This window comes from Giraffa tippelskirchi, chromosome 8 (assembly GCF_054371585.1).
Source record: "Giraffa tippelskirchi isolate mGirTip1 chromosome 8, T2T-mGirTip1v1.2.pri, whole genome shotgun sequence".
In the NCBI taxonomy this organism is placed as follows: domain Eukaryota; kingdom Metazoa; phylum Chordata; class Mammalia; order Artiodactyla; family Giraffidae; genus Giraffa; species Giraffa tippelskirchi.
The window spans coordinates 159696645-159719409 of NC_137282.1; the positions used below are offsets into that span (position 1 = coordinate 159696645).

General features: G+C 38.5%; 1 protein-coding gene and 1 long non-coding RNA gene across 30 annotated transcripts in view; one reads left to right on the forward strand and one right to left on the reverse strand.

Annotated features, from left to right (window-relative positions):
- LOC145518748 (uncharacterized) overlaps positions 1-713 on the reverse strand; it is a 228610-nt gene extending 227897 nt beyond the window's left edge. For 2 of the 4 annotated variants that reach the window (XR_014063252.1, XR_014063256.1), the window contains exon 1: positions 356-698. This is a non-coding gene — a long non-coding RNA (uncharacterized LOC145518748). Of the gene's footprint in view, positions 1-355 lie in introns of all 4 variants that reach the window. The other 2 variants (XR_014063249.1, XR_014063253.1) reach the window with 2 other exon arrangements.
- On the forward strand, positions 173-21374 carry SLC35B3 (solute carrier family 35 member B3). 26 transcript variants are annotated; one of them, XM_081523607.1, is made up of 12 exons: positions 806-965; positions 3320-3449; positions 4191-4298; positions 5152-5445; positions 7678-7799; positions 11871-12025; positions 13268-13375; positions 14705-14802; positions 17075-17167; positions 17948-18059; positions 19127-19196; positions 20757-21374. In XM_081523607.1, exons 4-12 carry the CDS (start codon positions 5245-5247, stop codon positions 20905-20907), a joined length of 1110 nt encoding a protein of 369 aa, XP_081379733.1. In that variant the 5' UTR covers positions 806-965; positions 3320-3449; positions 4191-4298; positions 5152-5244; the 3' UTR covers positions 20908-21374. The 26 variants fall into 26 exon arrangements, 24 of the variants coding, with proteins under 24 accessions (XP_081379735.1, XP_081379733.1, XP_081379739.1 ...); XM_081523618.1 differs by lacking the exons at positions 806-965; positions 11871-12025 and adding exons at positions 1059-1391; positions 9282-9313; XM_081523603.1 differs by lacking the exon at positions 806-965 and adding an exon at positions 1059-1391.
- The last annotated feature ends 1391 nt before the right edge of the window (positions 21375-22765 follow it).

Genomic DNA, 22765 nt, shown 5'->3' on the forward strand with positions numbered 1-22765 from the left:
TATATATTAACCCAATTCATTCCTTTCCTGGGTATCTAAAGCATGCTCTCAAAAATGTTCCTTCCTTACAGTAATCTGTATCATTTCAGCGTTACCCCCAAACCAGTCATCACTGCATCTGCAGCCCTAGCTGTAGGGTAAACGTTTAGTTTGGGGGCTGGCAGAGCTGTGGGATTTACACATTCTGAGCAGTAAGTGGCACCGTCACAACAACGCTAATTTTCGCGAAAAGGACCCGGGTTGCCGTAGCCAAAAGCTGAATTATTCCGTCAGAGGCAACCCAAGCACTATTTGGGTTCACCGTCTCCAGAAAGCAGGTAGAACATGGAAGCAGAGAAAGGTATTGTGACTTTACCCCATCTCATTTGGATCGAGCAGAGGTAAGAGGGAACCCCTGGGGTGTCTGTATCGGGGTTCAACATTCTCCAGTCGGCTTCCTTCTCAAATTCCAGGGCAAGGCCACCTGCGTGGGCGCCCAAGGGGCCTAGAGCCCCCCGCCCTGCAGCCAGAGGGCCTGCACGGGCTCAGAGGCCCGAAGACTAGGAACACTAGCAGCATAGCTCCGAGGACGAGAGCTCTCCAACCGACAGCCACTCGCCGCCGGGACGCTGCGTTTAACGGGCGGAGCAGCCCACTCGCAGCATCATCTCCGGACCATAGCGGCGCTGGGCTAGCGAGCGCCGAGGCAGAGGGCGCATGCGTGAGACGCAGCCGCGCCCCCGCCGGCGGAGCCTCGGGGCCGGCGAGGGGGCGGGGCCGCGCGACTACGCACGCGCAGGCGGACACATAAGCGGAAGTGGCGCGCGGGCTCCGGGGATGCGTGCCCCTGGTGAGGCGGCGGCGGCTGAGGTGGAAATTGCCGGAGTCGGCGGGGAGGAGACGCAGGAGGTGATGGCGACGGACCTGGGGAGGGGGAGACGCCGCGTCTGGCTGAGGCGGCCCCTGGGCTGGGGTCCCCCTTCCAGGTGACCCAGGGCCCCCCCGACCCCCGGGCCTTCGCCGTGTTTGGGACCCGGCCCTCCCCTTCCCCCCTGAGAGCCGTGACGCGGCCCACCTGCGTCCTCGTGAGGGAGCGGGACGGGGTCGGAGCAGGGCGCCGGGGCCTGGCTAAACGGAAACCTGCTGGCACGGTCTCCGGCGGGGAGCGGCTGCTCCTGGTCCCCCCTGGTGCCCGCCGGTGGCGAGAGCTGGCTCAGGCCGGTGTGTGGACCCGCAGGCCCGAGGCTGCCCCTGCGGGGGTCTGGTCTGCTGGGCTATTCCCCGGGGCCTCTGGACCACTGTCAGCCTCCTCCTGGCTTCCCACCACGACAGCGTTTAGAGTTAACAACTACTTCCCGGTTCCGCATTCAGCTGGCGCTGTGTGGTACTCTGCTGTCCACCTGCAGTGCGAGGTGATGGTCCGCATCGGGTTGTTAAGTTCGTGTCATGACCTTCCACTCGTTGCTCCGCAGACTCCTCCAGGCTTTGCAGTTTCACTCTCTCCCACCACCTTTTTGTTTTCTAAGAGTTGAAAGAAGGAGAAAGGATTCCGTGTTGTTGTTGTTGTTGTTTAGTATCGGGCATATGCATTTCTTCTGCAGTAAGATATCAGACGTCTAGAACTGTTTATTGGATGGACTTTTTTTAATTGACGTAGTTTGGGATTCGGAAGAGAGATACAGCCTTTGAAAATAATTTAGATAGGTGTTATTTGTACTTAGGGCTTCCCAGGTGGGTCAGCGTTAAGAATCTGGTTGGACTGCAGGCAACACAGGGTCGATCCCTAGGTCAGGAAAATCCCCTGGAGGAGGAAATGGCAACCCACTCCAGTATTCTTGCCTGGGGAATTCCATGGACAGAGGAACCTCTCAGGCTGCAGTCCAAGACAACTGAGCAACAAGCACTTTTATTTGTACTTAATTTCTTAATATACCTGTTTAATCCTAATTTTAGTTTTCTCCCTTGGGAAAAAAGAGTCAGTTCAGTCGCTCAGTCGTGTCTGACTCTTTGCAACCCCATGGACTGGACCATGGACCATCATCCCTGTCCATCACCAACTCCTGCAGCTTGCTCAGACTCATGTCCATCCAGTTGGTGATGCCATCCAACCATCTCATTCTCTGTCACCCCTTCTCCTCCTGCCTATAATCCTTCCCAGCATCAGGGTCTTTTCCAGTCAGTTAGTTCTTCACATCAGGTGGCCGCAGTATTGGAGCTTCAGCTTCAGCATCAGTCCTTCCAGTGAATATTCAGGACTGATTTCCTTTAGGAAGGACTGGTTGGATCTCCTTGCAGTCCAACACCACAGGGACTCTCCAACACCACAGTTCAAAAGCATCAGTTCTTTGGCACTCATCTTTATAGTCCAACTCACATCCATACATGACTACTGGAAAAACCATAACTTTGACTAGACGGGCCTTTGTTGGCAAAGTAATGTCTCTGCTTTTTAATATTCTGTCTAGGTTGGTCAGAGCTTTCTTTCCAAGAAGCAAGCATCTTTTAATTTCATGGCTGCAGTCACCATCTGCAGTGATTTTGGAGCCCAGAAAAATAAAGTCTCTCACTGTTTCCATTGTTTCCCTATCTATTTGCCATGAAATGAGGGGACCGGATGCCATGATTTTAGTTTTTTGAATGTTGAGTTTTAAGCCATCTTTTTCACTCTCCTCTTTCACCTTCATCAAGAGGCTCTTCAATTCCTCTTCACTTTCTGCCATAAGGGTGGTGTTATCTGAATATCTGAGGTTATTGATATTTCTCCCAGCAATCTGGAAAAGAGTAACCTTTAAAAATTAACACACAGTTTCTTGAACTTTGTGCAGTGAAGTGTGTTCTAAGAAATAGCAGAGAATCTTGTTTTTCTCTGTTTTATAATTATCCCCCCACAGGTCATGATTAATATCCAGAGTCCAGTCAATCTAGCTATAATGGCAAGAATTGTAAGGCATAGTGTGGCAAAATAGAAAATCAGGGTGGTTTTTTTTAGGTTATTCACATCATAGTAGCATATTTTCCTTATAGTCTACCTGTGTGTAGTGGGAGACTTTTCTTCTAAAGGTTAAAAAAGAGTAGATTAAGAAATTAAATTTTATTTCAGTAGGTCATTTTAAATCAATGTTTTCACCATTCATTTATTTTTGAATTTCAATATGTGCTAGAAATGCTATTTTTTTATTCCAAATGATGATTAGTATCAGCCACTAATGCCTGAAATGGAAGGAATATGGCCGTCAGGGTCACAGTTACTGGCGGTCAGAGCTCAGTGTCCTCCTTCATCAGCCACATAATCGAAACCAGTGATGTTCTGTTTAATGAAACATTGCATTCTCAATTCCAGGAAGGGAGAGGAAGTTTAAAATCCTACACAAGAACAGATGTATTTGAATGGTGCTCTACACCCAGGCCAAAACGTATGGAAAATAGTTGCTAACCTTTTTGTTTCTTCTACATTCAAACACAACATTTAGGTAAGGTCTTTTAAGGCATGCTCTATAATGAAAGTCACATCTCAAGGGGACTCAAGGGGACTTTAAAAGTCTAAACAGAGATGACATTGATTAAGCGTGTGGGAAATAAGAACATGTGTAAAAGAAGAAACACAGAAAGGAAATACAGTAAAAACTTCTTAAAATTACACATTTTTCTGTCTAGAAACACGGCAGGTAGCTTGTTCAACAAACATTCTTCGATGCTTGTGTATTACTGTTAGTTACAAGTTGTATTCAGAGCCTTGACCCCAAGTTTAAATTGCAGAAGGGGGCCTACTCAATCTCTGTAACTCAGCAGATTAGAAAAGATCTTGAAGAAATAACTAATTATTGCCATTTTAAACCTCCATATCGCAGGGGGGTTTTGTTTTGTTTTGTTTTTTCTTTTAAGGTTTCTGGAGAATTCACCGTCAAAATTATTATTATCCTCTTTCTTCAAGTAGAGTCTATGTTTTAGTTCCCTCTGGGATTATAACAGTTTCTTGTAGAAAAATAATTTTTTCTTAATAAGTTTGTTCTGTACTTTGTCATACTTCCATACTCTCTCGTCAACTTTTACATGAATTTATTTTTCAGTTTGTATCAATCCAAAGAGAAATTGAAAGTCATCTGTGGAGCTTCCCTGATTTTTTTTTCACAAACTAACAAAAAGTGATGTTTTTTTCACTTTTTTACAAACCCAGGAACTTTTTTTATTTTTTATTTCTTTTTTCTAAACAGCTTTATTGGGATATAATTGATACACACAAGAAATAGACATGTTTAATAGATAGAATTGGATGAGTTTGGGCATATGCATACACCTGTGATCCCATCTCCATAAGCAAGGTAATAGACATATCTATCCCCACCAGAAGTGCCTTGTGTCCCCTGGGTGTCAGTGTATGTGTGTGTTGCTATTAAGAATGATTTACATAAGATCTACCCGCTTAACAAATGATTGAGTCCACAGCCCTACATAGTCAACCATAGGCACTATATTATAGGGTCTGTACAACAGCTGATGTCTGGGACCAGAGTTATCTGGTGTAACTGAAGCTTTATACCCACTGAACAACTATACCAAAGACTTTTTAAATTACAATAATGTTCTCCAAAGGAAGAAAACATTTTAACTCAAGAGATGCTATTGCTAAAGCATAGTATCTTGTCTATAATCTCAGATAAATCTGGATTTTTACATAACTTACATATGTTTGACTTTATTTTACAGTGTCATTAGCAAATAAATTTTACAGTTGGCTTAGTAGCTGTAGGAGTTTGGGCTGTTCTTTACTCTTTTCTACAATTAGAGATTGACTTTATGTTGAAGATGTTCTGCATATACTATTGTGGGCTTTAAAAATTATATCCTCACTACAAATAGAAGCATAATAAAGGCACCCTTACTTCTTTACTTCTTTGAAATAAATACAAGGTTAGCTTTTGATTTGTTGCTGTGGAGATAAGAATGGTGTGTATTTAGTGGTGTATTGGTCTTTATCAGGTGGAGGTAAATTTGTTTGGAGAGTAGACCTATTTTGGTCGATTGAAAGCTTGAAGAGGAGAATTAATGTATTAATATCCAGAGAGAATGACTCTTACCTATATAAATTTCAAAATGTGATCTGAGATATTTGGAGCATAGCACTTTACTTAATGGTCTAAATGTTTCGCTTGAATTGTTTATTTCCTTCTGTAGGACTTGGCTCAGCAGGCAGAAGGACGACTGAAGAAAGGAGAGGAAACCAACAAAGATAACTTTGGTAGCTCTGAATGTGGCAAAATAAGAACAATGGCTCTCAAGTTCAACAATTCCAGGAAATACATTTCTATCACTGTCCCCTCCAAAACCCAAGCAATGTCACCACACATCAAGTCTATAGATGACATTGTAGTGCTTGGCATAAATCTCAGCAGATTCAACAAACTGACTCAGTTTTTCATATGTGTTGCTGGAGTTTTTGTATTTTACCTAATTTATGGATATTTACAGGTAAAAAATTAGTTATTTGTTTATAATATGCTAATTATTTGTAACAGTTGAGCTCATTATGGGCACTACCAACAGTTTTGTCCAAGAAACTTGCCTTCGTAAGATAGCAAGTTGATTCACAAATTTTAGTTTCTTAGTATACTAGTAGAAAAGGGCTACTTAAGATAAAATTGGCTGAAAACAGGGATCCAAATTTTAGAGTGAAGTATTTTACATGGGGGAAAGGGAGCCGGAGGCAATTTTTAAAAACTAAAATTATGAAAAAATATGAAGTGTTATGTTTTGGAAAATGTATAATAAGTAATTATAACCATGTGTTTTTTTAAAAGAGAATGATTCAAGTATTGATTGGTATTTTGGAACACAATTCTCACATAAAATTGAACAACAGCACAAAAGCCATATTCCCGTTCACTTTTAAATTCCTGGAGCTCAGTAAGAGTTCATTTTACAAGAATATATCTGGATATTTAATATTTTTCCAAGGGTGTGTCTTTAACCCTGTACTGTTTGAATCATTCTTTACTTTAAGCATCTGTTGTGTTCTCATCCTGTCGGTTTCCTCTTGTAAACCAGCTTTGTGCTTAGTGCTCAGTCGTGTCCAACCCTTGCAGTCCCATGGGATTCTCCAGGCAAGAATCCTGGAGTGGGTTGCCAGTGGGTTCTCCAGGGCATCTTCCCGACCCAGGAATCGCACCCGAGTCTCCTGCATTGCAGGCAGACTGTTTACTGACTGAGCTACATGGGAAGCCAACTTCGCCAGAACCTTATTTTTCTGTGATTTTTGCCTCTGCAAAAAATGTCTGGCATTGCCACAGTTTATCTTGTATTTGTGTTGTTTCATGGGATAGTTGTGTACATTTGACCAGCAAAGTCCTGACCTTCGAAGACATGAGCTGGATGGATGGCAGTCCAGGCTAGTGTAAACAGCAGACATATTCTCAACTGTCAGTTCATTAGTGGATATTTTCAGCCTCTACCAACTTGCTTTTTCTTTGCAACTCCCTAACATGAGAAATCTTTATAATTCAAGAAAAGGAAAGTGATGTATTTTCTTAAATGTAGATATTATTTCTGATATTCTTTATAATCAGTGTTCTTAAAAATTATTCTTTGCTTTTCCTTTAGCTTATAGAAATGAAATATAAAAGTAAGTTTAAAAATAGAATTGTGACTATTCCTTTGCTTCTAAAAGTGCTCTTAGTGTAAAACAACATGAATTTTAAAATCTTAATATTTATATTGATAACTGATTTTTCTACTAGAAGATGGTATAAAAATTCAGGTATAACAATGTAGAACAACACAAAATAGTAACTTTTATCAGATGTTGGAATTTCTTGTTGAGAAGCATTTTTTTCTCCTTTGAAATACCATTGTTACCAAATAGCTTGGGAGCAAAGTTAGCCATTGTAATGGAAAATGAATTAGAAATTTACAAATTTTGTTAAATTTTTTTCTATTTGATAAATGATCAGGGATTTTAACTGAAAACTAATACATTCGAAGTTTCTTTTAAAATTAGATAAACTGATTATAATTGTCACATCATTTTTGTGAGAACTGACATTGCTACTAACTCTTCCATAAAACTCCATATTAAAATAGTTTAAAGAAAATGGGGTTTTGTAGTAAATTTAGCAATATAGAAAGTGAAATATTTGCCTAGAGTCAGGATATTAATAAAGATTTTTTATGTTTTTATAATCCGGATAACTCCTAGTAAATAACTCACAGACTTACTTAAATATGAAATCTAAATTTGGCAAATTGCACAGAATCCTGAATGGACAAAATCAGTTCAGGATCTTTTTAGAGCCTATGTTTAGTTTTTCTTTGAACATAAATTTATCCATCAATTTCATCTTTTTAAAATTTATTTAAAGTACAACTGAAATATATATTATTTATATTATATATTATGCGATTTTATATAATATTTACACATGTGGTAGATAATTTGATTTCTTCAGTTAAGCCAGATAACTTTGTTAGACCCCTCCCTGTCTTCCTCCGCCCTTCCTGTTGTGCTGAAGGTCATACCTGGATGTCTGCCGTCACGTCTTTGGAAAGGCCTCTGAGCTTCTCTAGTTTTACCCCTCGGAAGCCTTCAGTCCGGGTGTTTTTGGGTCACTTTGCTGTTCGTTTCCGGTCAGACGCTGTGCTCGTGTGACCTCACCGGGGGGGCTGGTCCCGCGCCGGGCTCACCAGTGTTCCTCTGTCTCTTGACAGGAGTTAATATTTTCGGTGGACGGTTTTAAGCCCTATGGCTGGTACCTTACTTTAGTGCAGTTTGCGTTTTACTCCATATTCGGCCTAATAGAACTTCAGCTAATTCAGGACAAAAGGAGAAGGTATGTGGTTTGCTTGTTTTTATATGTTTCGGCAGTTAAGTACATGACTAGTAGTTAATTTTTTTGTTTTATTATTTTGGGCACATGGAGTATGTTATATGTGAAATATATGTTTTACATTAATAAAACATTTAATATTCAAGAATTTTTATCAGTATTGTCAATGTATTAAAAATAGTAAATTTGATATTTCCATTATATATTGAAGAAAGTAGTATCCCCTGAAGGGTAACATTATCAAAAAATTGTTGAAGGAATTCCCGGATGGTCCGGTGGTCAGGACTCTGCACTTAACTGCGGGGGCCCTGGTGCAGACCCTGCTCAGGGAACGGAGATCCCACAAGCCACACAGTGCAGCCAAAAACACAGTGCTGTGTAGACTCAATAATAAGATAGATTTTCTTAAAACAGAACGTATTCAGATGTACATATATGTTCTTATAATGGAAGTAGGTGTGATTACTGAAAATTTTGCTGCTACTGCTGCTAAGTCGCTTCAGTCGTGTCCGACTCTGTGCGACCCCATAGACGGCAGGCAGCCCACCAGGCTCCGCCGTCCCTGGGATTCTCCAAGCAAGAATACTGGAGTGGGTTGCCATTTCCTTCTCCAGTGCATGAAAGGGAAAAGTGAAAGTGAAGTCGCTCAGTCGTGTCCGAGAAGGCAATGGCACCCCACTCCAGTACTCTTGCCTGGGAAATCCCATGGATGGAGGAGCCTGGTAGGCTACAGTCCATGGGGTTGCTAAGAAAATTTTACAGTGGTGTAAAATTTTACAATTTTACACTACCTAAGAATGGCCTTGATATGAAGTGTCAATCCCTATTTTTATACTGGTTTTTTGAAATGGATAGTTAATGCTTTGTCTTGTGGGATATGTTCCACTTATCACATTTGTAATGACCAGCAGTAGGGATTATATTCATGGACATTAGAGAAATTTCATAATGTTCCTTCCCATCAAAACTAAGAGTTTATATGACAGTATCTTTTAAATTAATGACCACCTAGATTTGAGTAATATGTTGAAATATTTTTCCTGGCATGTTGAACAATATGCAATGAAAACCTCGTCTCTTATATCAGAAGGTGGTGGGGAATTTGAATATGTTTTCTTGGTAAGTTTAAGTATGGTTATCCTGTCATGTCAGACCCTAAAATGTGAGTATTTCATGCATATATTGGATAGTTTAAGTGTACCAAGGAGATAACGGTGTTGACATTGTCTTCACTGATATAAATGTTTAATTTTTCAGTAAAAAGGAAAAATTCTCATAGCTACTTTTTTTCTTAAGTGTTTTTGATGTTTGTATGAAGATAACTATAAAATTTTAAGTATTTAAATGAGCAACATCAATATTTCTTCACTGGTCTAATTTTACCTCTCAACCTCTATATTGTCAATAAATTATTATGGCAGCAATTTTAAAAATGTTTGATTCCAAGATCTTCTTTATTATTTTCATGCTCTGAAACTCCGCAAGACTTAGCTCAGCCATAGGAGATAGAAAAGAAAGTAAGTAAATGCATCTGTCAAGACTAATATATGTGGAAGCTTGATGATTTATTATGTATTGCAAACTGCTGGACCTCTGATTGTTTTAAAGTAAAAAATCACAATGCTGTATTTATTAGATGAAAAAAATACAAGATGACGCATCCTCCTAAGTGGTAAATTTTAAAAAGATACAGCTCCCTCTCAGCTACCAAGAGATCGAGAGTGAGCCGTCAGTCACGTTTTTCCCAGCCTTCAAATCACATGCCCATAACATATTTAAAGATAAAATCACTTGTGTTTGATTTAAACACAGGTGAAGAAATTAGGTAGAAGAATTTATAAGCCCATAATAAAATGTAACTATGAATTGAAAACTTTTCATTCCAAGGCACATTAAAACCCTTTTTAGGGGGAAAAAAAAAATCTTTAAAGGTGTATTACAGTGAAAACATGCCCAATCACATATTTCTGAGTTTATTTCCAAGTATATGTATCTATCTATGAATTTATTTAAGTGGCACTGCTCTTTAGACCTCTAATTAGTCGAATTCTTTGCTTAGTTTTTTCTCTCTTCCTATGTTTATATGAATATCCATGAGCTTGTAAGAGTACAAAATTTGGAGTTAGAAAATGTGGATTTGAGCCTCCTGATAGTTCTGTCAGTTCCTCAGGGAAGTTTCTTACACTGTCTCTGTTTCATGTTGAGGATGAAATACAGTGATGTGTGGTATCGCACGTCATAGTCTAGAATACCTTAAGTATATGCCTTGTTATTTCAGCGAAGATGACCTTGTAATTTTGGTGTTAATTACTCTGTGTGAGTTTTCAGTAAAGGAGATCTGTCAAATTGCTTTTCAAAGGACTTTTCAAAGTTACAGCTTCCCCATCATATCTAAAATAGTAAGTAGTTGGGGTATTCAAGTAGAAACAGTAAGAGTCCTAGAGGCAAGATGGTGAAATCTAGCCTTATTTCACCAGTGAGAAAACAGACCTGGAGGAGAGCTGGGATTTCCGTGAGCTCGTGCCCCATGCTGGGGCCTTTTGAATTTAGGTTTCCTGAGTTGCAGGCTGGTTTCTCCTTTACTGCATTGCTTTTCTAATCTTGTGATTCTTCTGACTTGAATTTTCTGGCCACTGTTGACAATTTATGAATGAGGAAATTTGCCCCTTCTAACTTCTATCATCTCCTGGAGAAGCAGTGCTGTCCCTCCTTCACTGGTAACCCCTATTGAGGGTTAAACCCCACTGACAGTGTAGAAACCAGTGTCTGTGTACACGGATACGTATGGGCATGCCCAGTTATTTCCACGTGGATTTTAAATATTGACCACTGTGTTTGTAGTTAAGTATAAGCAAAGGTCTCAAAATTGAATTGGAAATGATACATTTTAATTGAACTTTTCTAGTAAATTATTTTGCTTTATGCAAGCCGTGTAAAAAAAAAAAAAATGTGGAATTTTGTTGTCTTGATTTAAACATGAACACAAATCCCAAAATGAAAACTAGATCTAAATCTGCAACGTTAAATCTAAAAATGCAACATAATAGAATTATGTGAATGTGCAAGGTTATTATTTTAGACCATTGAGTATCTCTTCAAAGTAAGCATATGCTCCCAAGAATAGCTCAAAATTCTGAAGATACCATATTAAGAATCTCCTTTAGGAAGTCCAGTTAGAACCCAAAATAGAACATCTGGGATTATGAGAGTCAGATTCCTCATCTGAAAGTTGTTAAAACAACAATTTATAGAATTATAGCATTAGAGATAAGGCATAAGACATTATGCTAATAAAAATCATCTAGAGTTTTAAACCACCATGGACTTTCCAGAGAAATTCTGCTCTGATTATTTGAGCAGAATGGGCAGATACATTTTTCCTAATGCTAGATGGAAACATTAGGAAACAGAACAGCAGTTAGGAGTTAAAAGGAGCTGAAAGTTAACTAAAGCTGCCCAGGTGGCTCAGACGGTAAAGAATCTGCCTGCAGTGCAGGCGACCCGGGTGGGATGCCTGGGTCAGGAAGATCCCTTGGAGAAGGAAGTGGCAATCACTCCAGTATTCTTGCCTGGAGAATCCCATGGACTAAGGATCCTGGTGGACTACAGTCTACAGGGTCGCAAAAGAGTTGGACACAACTTAGTGACTGAACAACAGCAACAACAAGGTGCTTGTTTACCATTTTAGAGCCAATATTTCTTAAAAATCAATTCTTATTTTCTACATTAGTCAAGATGGTTTTTGTATGTAACTGTAACTACTGTTAAAAAACCTTAAATGTAACAAACCTTTATCCTTTGAGTAAAAATCTAAGAAACTCTAATGTACTACTTTTTCACACAATTGAGAGTCCTCACAGTTCATTAAATAAAGGTAAATTGTTACTTTACCAGCATTCTCTTATACAAGTAAGCAGTGCTATACCTTTAAGAATAGTGATATTTTACCAATATTTCTAGAAGTATTAAACAGAAATTAGAAGGGTAATTAGGAATTTACACATTGTAAGCACATTCTCTTACAGTAGTATAATTGGGTCCCAAAATGAAGATTTTGAAAATTGTCTTTTACAGAATACCAGGAAAAACCTACATGATAATAGCTTTTCTAACTGTGGGTACTATGGGGTTATCAAACACTTCCTTGGGCTACCTGAATTATCCTACCCAAGTCATCTTCAAGTGCTGCAAATTGATTCCTGTTATGCTAGGAGGAGTTTTTATTCAAGGTATAGTAATGATATGTTTTCATACTGTTTGAAGCTGACAGGATATGCTGTGACATCTAGCATTAGGAAAAACATTAAACTTCAATTAATATCTTTAATGAACATTCTAGCTATTGTAACAATTCTGAGTGATAATCTAATATAAATAAGATATTATAAAAACACTGATACTTCTCTGATATACCTCAGGATCTGAAACCTTTGGACTTGGGGGAAATCAAAATAGTATTTTGTTTTATTCTTTTTGCCTGGAGTCTACTACATTGCTGAAAGGCCATATTGAAGGCTTAGCTCAGAAGTACCCGGAAAGCTCTGTTTTCAACTCTTTGATTTTCCTGCTCTCTAGGGCTCCACTCTCCACTTCTGTTGTACAAATGGATAATTCTCATGATGAAGTAAAGCTTAAACTGAACAAAAGTGTTCTTTAACCCACTCTGCTGAGCCCCAACTAAGTTACAGGCCTATGAAAGCAGGAGTAAAAGAAGAAGCAGTGATAGTGACAAGCCAGGGAACAAGTTCATATGACTGTCATGAGGAATATTCCTGCTTTGATAACACTAGATTTCTCATACAGCCCTGACTTCATTTTATGCATTATAAGCATTCCCAAAAGAGCCTTTTAAAATGAAAAGATGTATGTCAAAGGAAACGTATAATTTCAAGATAACTGTTCACGTAGGAAAAAATAATGATCTCAATTCCTATTAAAAAAATCACATTTAACTTTGTAAATGACTTAACCTGAATAATATTTCATTACAATCCTCCCAAAAAGTTACACTGTGTAATTTCCTTATTTAAATGTAGATGTACTAAAATAAATTAATCCTTACCAATTTAGAAGTTATCTGACCGTAGTATTTGGAAACTTATATATAGCCTGAATAACTACTCTGGTTACTTTGTAAACTTACAAACTGTAAGAGAATCCGTAGGCTTATGTTATAAAATAAAAGAGGCACTAATTTCACAAACCTTTTAAATGTTCTAATTTATTCACTATCGTAACAGATGAAAGAAGGATTTTGTGTCTAATTTAAAGGACATTTTGGTGCTCACAGGATAATTTAATTTTCAGAAACCCTTCTGTGACCATCTCATGCCTTGACTAAAATGTTCTTGATCATTTCTGACATTGTATATAAAAAGCAATCCCTGCTAAGCTTGTTAGACACATAGATCCAACACTGTGCTGAGTGGGTAGTTACATAATGAGGTTGACTTACCCTTTATTATACACAGGAAAGCGTTATAATGTTGCAGACGTGTCTGCTGCCTTATGTATGAGCCTCGGCCTGATATGGTTTACCCTAGCTGACAGCACAGTTGCACCAAATTTCAACGTGACAGGTAAGGAATCTATTTGTCTTCTTGGATTTTGTCAGCGTTTCAGTTCAGAGTAAGAATTTTTACAGTTTCATTAGGGTTTTACATGATGGTGTGGCATCTGTGGTCCTCATATCTAGCGTAAGGTTTTTGGACTCTCATATAAGATGTAGTAAAAGTGTCACAACTCTGAAACATGGCCATTGTTTTCAGTACTCTTGTATTTTGGCATGACAGGAGGCTGTTTGCCCAGTTAGAATCTCCTGTTTTCAAGTACTTGATAGATCAACTTTTAAGGACTGAGTTGGAAATATACACACAAGTTATAGAACCACAGTAGTAATTGTTATTTTCTTAAGAAAGAAAAGAGAAACGTGCACACTTACTTTTCATTGTTTTAGCTTCATTGTGTCCACACTTGCAAAAGGAAGATTATATTTGGAGACTGAGGGGAAAAGTCATTTTGGAGGCGTGTACATGCTTAATCGCTAAGTTGTGTCTGACTCTTTTGCAACCCCGTGGATTGTAGCCCGCCAGGCTCCTCCATCCATGCAGTATCTCAGGGAGGAATACTGAAGTGGATTGCCATTTCCTCCTCCAGGAGATCTTCCCAACCCTGGGATCAAACCTGTGTCTCCTGCGTTGCAGGCAGGTTCTTTATACCGTCTGAGCAACCAGGGATAGGAGTGGTTCACATAAAAAGAGAGAAATAGCTTGCCCCCCACAAAGGTAGTGGGGGCGTAAGAATGAGGTGCCCCCCACAAGGTAGTGGGCGCGTAGAAATGAGGTGATGCGGAAAGAACGGCTGTGAAAGCGCCTGCACGTGGAGGTGTGGGGGTGACGATGGTGGGAAAAGGCGGTTTCGGTGGTTCTGTAACTTCTCACCATATTTGTTTAGTACAGTGTTTCTTTCGGACTTGTAACCTAATCACTAAAGTTCTTAAACAGCCTGACTTCATTTCTGTGCAGTATGAGCCTTTCCAAAAGAACCTTTTAAAACAAAAATGTGTATGTCAACTACTTCACATATAAAATCCAGGATGACTGTTCAAAATAATGATGTCAAGTCCTATTAAAAATCAGTACTTTAAACATAAAACTATTATTTGACATGGTTGTTAAACACAATAAGGTGATGGCATTAATGCAATGTATTAGTTTTAGTTTTGTTTTCTTAAATAATATCACCTACATGCCTGTTACAACTGGATGTGGATAAAAGTAGTCTACTGAGCAAGTGTAATTTAAGATCTGCTGGGGTGTTTTTTTAGCCCAATTAAATTTCTGATAAGTGTTGATTACTGTTCATATATTTGAATGAGGAGGTTATTTTTTTCTTACGTCTTCTTGAAGGTGTGGTCCTCATCTCTCTGGCCCTGTGTGCAGATGCTGTCATTGGAAATGTCCAAGAGAAAGCTATGAAGCTGCATAATGCTTCTAATTCAGAAATGGTAAATGCTCTCATGCTTTTTCATCACATCAGACAGACTCAAAAACGATGATGTCCTTAGTCTGATGACCTAATTATAGTACTGAAGACTTGCATTGCATTTTTAAACTGGTTTATCATCACTATTTTCATAAAAGTAGCACATTCAAGTGTCGTACGAAGGTAAAAAGTAAAATACCATTAACCACACTAATACCTTATTATAAGCATTTGATAATTTTTTTTCCTCTTTGATTTATGGAGTTTGAGGCATGTTAAAAAATTTCCTCTGTTGCATCATTTTTATTCTCTCTTTCTATCTCATATTATTTTTCGTTTAGAAGTTTGTAATTTGCATGTAGTTTAGCTTATCTTTTGCTTCATGGCTTCTGGCTGTGCATTATTATTGAAAAGGGCTTTTCCAGCCCTAAAATTTTAAGAATTTTATGCCAGTTGCCTACTAGTTTTATAATCTCCTTATTTATGAAATCTTTGATCCAATCAAAGCTTTCTAAAAGTTTTCTTCCATATGACTATCCACTTGTCCCAGTATCACTTATTGAATAATTCACTTTTCCAACTTTTATTTTAAATATCTTCTTTCATCCTCTCCTGTGCTAATGCAGGGTTTAGAATTTTATCCGGTTTATTTCTGCACCAGAACCATATGACAGCAGCTTTATCACCATGCGTTTACCATCTGCTAGGACTAGCCACCGTTGTTCCTTTTGTTTTTCAGAATTTCACTACCAGTAGTTATTCTTGGGTGTTCATACCCCCAGATAAACTAGAAATCCCATTGGTATTGTGATTGGTATGGCATTGAATTATAAATTAATTTAGGGCGAATGGCATCTATGCACTTGATTCTTTCAGTCCAAGAATGAGGTATGACTTTCCTTTTATTCAAATGTTTCCTTTAAATGTCCCTTAGACTTTAAAGTTTTCTGTGGATAAATCCAGTTACTTATTTTATTGGAGCTATTGTTAGGTGTTTCATTTTTTACCTTTATTATGCAAATGTTATCTTTTCTTCCCATGTATCTTCTAACTGGTTGGTATTTGTATACAGTAAATACGATATGTGTGTGTTTGCCTTAGTTTTACAACTGACCACCTTGCTAGACAGACAAAGCTCACCGCGTTAAGGATGTGTAGGGCTGGTTACTTTGGGAGCAGAGTGGGGCATCTGTGCGGCATCCCTGAGAACACAGGAACCTTAATCTTGGTCAGGATTTTTCTTGATCATCACCACTCTTCCTAGATAAAGTAAAGAGCAGAGAATTAAGGAACTGTAGGTAGTTAGAAAGTTAGGGCAATACAGTGGTTCAAATGTAAACTCTGACCTAAGATAGCCTTGGTTTATATCCTCCCTATACTAGCTCTCCTCTTTCGGGAAGATGACTTACTATCTCTAAGTTTTAGTTTCCCCATCCACGCACTGGTAGGAAATGATGATCAGGAGTGCCTGACTCACCTGCTGGACAGCGCAGAGAACTCTGCTCAGTGTTACGTGGCAGCCTGGATGATAGGGGAGTCTGGGGGAGAATGGATACCTGTGTATGTATGGCCAAGTCCCTTCACTGCTCACCTGAAACTATCACATTTTTTGTTAAGCAGCTATACCCCAATGCAAAATAAAAAGGTTAAAAAAATATATATATAGATGAAAAAAAAAAAAAGCATGCCTGTTTCTTCAGTTGGTTGTGAGAAATAAAAAGGATTAATCTATATAGAGCATCATTAGCACAGTACCTGACACATAGCAGGTTTTGAAGTTTGACAGTAACGCTGATTCTGCTCATAAGGAGTATAATAAGCCAGGATAGAAAGATTGGTGGGAAAATTGAGAAATTAAATAATAAATATGCCATATACTGCTTATTTTCATTACATTTTAATAGTCTTTGCAAGCTTAATGTTTGGGTTTTTCATGTCTAATAAGTAGCTGTCAGAGTATCTTTGTCTCGTGTATGTTTTTAGGATCCCAACACTAAAATCTGGTTTGAATTCAGTAATTAAGCTAAGCGAAAAATGAATAATTAGGTAGTCATATATGAAAGGATTAGTACTGCTGAGTTCTGTTGTACAAGTTATACTGTACCTAAAACTTATAAATAGGATCAACCATCATTTCCAGAAAATTAGGCCATATTGAAACAATGATGTTACTTTTAAAATGGTTTCTTCTACACATTTAATTGAATAGATTAATTGAGCCACATATTGAAAACTATTCATTTCTACCTTTGGTTAACTAGCACTTTTTTCCGCTTTATTTTTCTCTTCTTTAGGTTTTGTATTCGTATTCAATTGGTTTTACGTACATTTTATTGGGACTGACATGCACTAGTGGATTAGGCCCTGCAGTCACGTTCTGTTCAAAGGTAAACACTGATCACGTGTTTTAGAATAAACATCTTTCAGTAAAGATGGTAACGCTAACCCTATATGCGAGACAGAATAAGAGACACAGAGAACAGTCTTATGGACTCTGAGGGAGAAGGTAAGGGTGGGATGATCTGAGAGAATAGCATTGAAACATGTATATTATCATATGTGAAACAGAACACCATTCCAGGTTCAATGCATGAGACAAATGCTCAGGGCTGGGGCAATGGGATGACCCAGAGGGATGGGATGGGGAGGGAGGTGGGAGAGGGGGTTCAGGATGGGGAACACATGTAACCCCAGGGCTGATTCATGTCAATGTGTGGCAAAAACCACTACAATATTGTAAAGTAATTAGCCCCCAACTAAAATAAATTAATAAAAAAAATAAACATCTTTCATCAAATAGTTTCCTGTGTATTTCTGATTCCCCTTGTTCAAAAAGACTGTATTTCATTTAGCTTGATGACTCCTTTAATACACTATATGTAGATCAGAAATTATTTTAGAAATGAAATGATTTATATTTAAATTTATTTTATCCTTGCTCTTTTCTATAAGTTAATTTTTAAACTATTCATACTGTATAAGTTGGGAATTTTAATTTCATCATTATTTTCCATTAAATCAGAACTAAATAAGAATCTTTGACTGCATTGTTGAATGGCTTATTATTGCTCAAGAAGTTGATTGAAATCTGTAGTTTTACTTCAGTTATAATACCTCAGAGTTTGTTTTGCATTTTTCGTTAGAAAAGGCTTTTTTATATGTTACAGGATCCAATTAGGACCTATGGTTATGCTTTCCTTTTTTCCCTCACTGGGTATTTTGGAATCTCTTTTGTTCTGGCTTTGATTAAAATTTTCGGTGCACTTCTTGCTGTAACAGGTAAGAATGACGTACTTGATTAGATTATGTAATAAGCACGTGATTCCAGACCTGTCCTCTTAACCATATGCCCTGCGCTGCCCATGCTGGTGTGGTGGCTCCAGCTCCTTGGGACTCCAGTCCCTCTGTCTCTCTGCTCTGCCGTGTTCATCATCCTTCCAGGCAGGAAGGTGGAGAGAACATGAAAGACACATCGTCTCTTTATGTAAACTCCCTAAAATCGCACTCCTAGAGACAGCACTTCTGCTGACATTTGAATTGACACTTGGTTGTGACTAAATGTAGTTCCATGACCACCGCAACTGTAGGAGAGGCTGGGCAGGTGTCCTGGTTAAAAAATGGGATCCTTTTACTAAGGTAGAAGGAAAAATAGATGTGGGGAGTCACGCTCTGATACCTGTTTCCAAAACAGTTCTGGTATCCATTCTTTCATGCTTTGAATGTCTAAGTACCAGGACCTAGAGTCTGGGAAAGGAGGACCTGGAAGAGAAGGAGCTGAGTGTAGCACACAGGCCTGTGGAGGAAGGGGTCCTGGAGCCACACGCAGAGTTCCTGTCCCCACCCGGTGGGACCGGGGAAGAAGGTTTCCGGCCGTAACCCCTGAAGGACAGTGAACAGAGGACAGGAAAGATGGTCATGGTTTTATCCGGCTATGCCCACCATTAGAGTGTTAGGGTGTCCTGTAGATTGCTGCTGTCAAAGAATATCCCCCGTTCTACCTAATCCTATCTTCCTTGGAAAAATGTTTCTTGCCAGACTGAGACTGTCTCTCTAAAAGATGATGGAGCTCCATAGCACCGTGGCCTCCATCAAGTCCTTACTCCAGTTGTACTTTAAAATTTAACCTTATTATTTAATGTCTGTAACCCGGCCAGATTGTGAACTCCATGGTTGCAGGAGCAGTGACTTTCTGTTTTGTTTTGTTTTGTTTTTTTAACTTGCTTCCTTGGCACCTCATGTAGATCTTGGTGCACAGTAGGCTCTGTAAAGATTTGTCAAATAGATGATTTCCAAAGAATTACCAAGATAGTAGGCACATTCTAAAACCAACCTTTTTCTCCCTACAGTGACAACAGGGAGAAAAGCAATGACCATTGTTCTTTCATTTATATTCTTTGCCAAACCATTCACACTCCAGTAAGTACTTCTCGGTTCAACAAGTTTTTCTACCTTTAGGTACTTTCCCATTTCCTCTTAAATAGCCTTAATTTCTTTGTAAAGAATCCTTTTTATCTTGACCCACATTTATGGATGTGTCTTCTGCTGTTTCAGAAATGTATGTAATTATTTTGAAGAAATCATTTTGTACACTTAAATTGCCTAACCAGTCCCAATGCACCTGTGACCCTGTTTCTCATATAAATGAATGTGGATGATGTGGTGAGATTAAGGGATTCCCCTTGCCCTGGTGCAGATATATAAATTATAAATATCTACATAGATGGTTCTTAAGGTTATTTGCTGCCTTTTCCTACAAAGGATTTGAGGTAGAGAAATATTCTGTAAATTGTGCCCTAATGGTTTTCTCAGTTTCTGGCTTCTGGTAGAAGCACTGACTGTTTTCTTTACTGTCTAGTATGTATTTGAAATTAGCATCATTTAAACTTACACTGGTTGGTAATTGAGAAGATTCAGACTTAGACATGATCATTGTACAGTCATCCGTCAGAATCCACAGAGTACCGGTCCAGGACCCGATAGACTGAAATCCGAGAATGCTCAAGTCCCTTTCACTCAGCCCTTGGCATCCACGGATTCCCCATATGCACACAGAGGACCGACTGTGTATTTATTTAAAAAAAACCACATCTAAGTGGACCTGTGCTTTTCAAACCTGCGTTGTTCAAGGGTCAGGTGTATATCTGTAAAGGTAACCACGCAATAAATTATCATCCCTGTACAGTCGGTCTTCGTATCCACAGGCTCTGCATCTGCAGGCTCGACCAACCGCAGCGCAGACATACTCAAGAAAAAAAATTCCCGAAAGTTGCAAAAAGTGCACTTTGAATTTGCATGGCAGATTCATCGTGTTAGGTCTTATAATTTAGAGATGATTTACAGTATACACAAGGTTGTGCATAGGCTATATGCAAATACTTTGCCATTTTATATAAAAGACTTCAGCATCCGCAGATTTTAGTATCCTCTGGGTAGAGGGGATTAGTTCTGGAACCAGTGCCCAGCTGATAGCAGGGGCAGCTGTGTGGTTTGTTTTCTGTAAGTGAGCTTCTCTTTCTGCGTGGGTTAGGTATTCACGGTATTAATCATGCAGCTCTGCTTTCTCAGGATGTGCCCCTTTCTGTCTGTGTATATTCAACCCCCACTGGGATTACTAGCTGGGCTGCTGTGTTCAATTCCCTGACAGATTTATGTATCCAGTGCTTTAAACATACTTATGAGACTTCTGGTAGATGTTGGACTTTGAATTTACTATTATCCTCAAGATTCAAATGCACTATATTTAAAATTCTGTAAAATACTTTTCTGACATACATACTTAACATTAAAAATACAGAATTCTATCCACTATGACCTAAATATTATTTGTAAAATAAATACTATTATAGTGCTATAATTTTAGATATCCAGTAGCAAAATATTTTATTGAAGAATTTTTGTGAAATCATCAAATTCTATGGTTAATGATAAATTGTTACTCTGACATTAATCTTTTTTCTCCTTATTTCTTTCTCTTAGGTATGTGTGGTCTGGTTTCTTGGTTGTCCTTGGTATATTTCTCAATGTTTACAGCAAAAATATGGATAAAATAAGACTGCCATCACCATATGATCTGATTAAAAAAATGGTGGACCTAAGGAAGTCAAGGACGTTGGCACAAACTGTATAGGCAATGATTCGTTTTGTAAAATTCTATTTGTAAAATAGAATTAATTCATCAATCAATTAACTTTCCAAAGGGACTTATAAAAACCAAATGCTCTGAAGGCATGCTACCCATTTGTGGATGGATTACGTGTGAAGTCGGCCTTTCTTCAGAACCCTGTTTGTCTAACCTCCAGAGCAATCAGGAAAGCCTCGCCCGCACACCTTGGACTGAAACGTCAACATGAAGGACTCTTAATGCTTACAGTCTGTTGAGAATTTCACTGGAAATGGACCATGTTGCAAGACTGATTGTATATCATTATGACATATCAAAGAAATTGATATGTAAAAATAGACTTTTCCTTTTTCCATTCCATTTTGGTGGTCTTATTTAAATTGAATCTCTGTTGTAAGAGTGAACTGATGATTTAAAGTCCAGAGAGAATAACTTCATTATAAATAAAAATTATTCTGTGATTTTTTTTTAAATGTGTTTGATGGAATTTTGTTATAAAGAGGGGAAATAAAGGTTGAATTTTGTTATGAAGAGGGAAAGTATACTTAAACTAAATCTTAGGCTTTTCTTTGATCATTTAAAAGTATACATTAAAATGTGCTTTAATTTTTCTGTGGAATATAAGGGATAGAGGAAAAAGAGTTGTCATCCTGTGTCCTATAAGTATATATATCACAAGACAGATTTCCTATTATTCATCAAAAGTGCTAGGAAACTTCATGATCTGAATTTTTAAGTTGAAGGGAAAATGTTTAGTCTCTTAAGTCATGTCCAACTCTTCTGCAACCCCATGGACTGTAGCCCCCCAGGCTTCACTGTCCATGAAATTCTCCGGGCAAGAATATTGGAGTAGGTTGCCATTTCCCGTTCCAGGGGATCTTCCTGACCCAGGGTTCAAGCCTACGTCTCCTGCATTGGCAGCATTCTTTACCACTGAGCCACCAGGGAATTCCGAATGGAAAATAATTGTTTTCTTAAATAATAATAAAATTATAGTTTCTCTTAAAAGTGAAATTTAATTTGGCAGCTTGAATGAGATAAATTTAAGAGCACAGGTAGATTTAGCAGACTTGCACAGTATGTTGCTTGCACAGTTTTGAGTCTTAAGTTTAGAAAGATTTTGGCCTTGATTTTTTAGCATTGAGTTTGGGAATTGCTCTAACTGTATTAAATCCTATTAATCTTCATTTTCAATGTAAGTAATACTGGCTAAAACAGCTTGATATCCACGTTCTTAGTAATATCACTTACATGTTATGACTATAGTATACTTGGAATATTTAATCGCATTCTTAAAGTTCATCATATTCTGATGGTGACCTTAATCTGTTATGTGCATACATGGGTACAACAGACCCATGATAATTAAGGATCTAGCCCAAGAAATTCTGCCTGATTTTCATGTTGTTCAGTTGCTCAGTCTTGTTCGACTCTTTGTGACCCCATGGACTGTAACACACCAGGCTTCACTCAGTTCAGTTCAGTTCAGTTGCTCAGTCATGTTCAACTCTGCGGCCCCGTGGACTGCAGCACGCCAGGCTTCCTGCCACCAACTCCCGGGGCTTGCTCAAACTCATGTCCATTGAGTCAGTGATGCCATCCAACCATCTCACCCTCTGTCATCCCCTTCTGCCTTCAATCGTTCCCAGCATCAGGGTCTTTTCCAATGAGTTGGCTCATGTATCACATGTTAATAAAATAATGTGGGTCTCTTTTTTTCCCCAAATGGTAATCATTTTGAAACTTTTCATATTTTAAAGGGAAAGGTTAATTTGTTCTTTATACTACTGCCTTAAATTCTAAGACAATAAGGATTTGTGCTTTAAAAAAATATATACATTTTTCTAAATCCTTGATGAAATAT

Coding starts and splice junctions, on each gene's coding strand:
- SLC35B3 (XM_081523596.1), top strand. CDS start 817: ATGCGTGCCCCTGGTGAGGCGGCGGCGGCTGAGGTGGAAATTGCCGGA. Junction 12,026..13,267: donor AGGAGGAGTTTTTATTCAAG/GTATAGTAATGA, acceptor TATTATACACAG/GAAAGCGTTATAATGTTGCA. Junction 13,376..14,704: donor ACCAAATTTCAACGTGACAG/GTAAGGAATCTA, acceptor GTCTTCTTGAAG/GTGTGGTCCTCATCTCTCTG.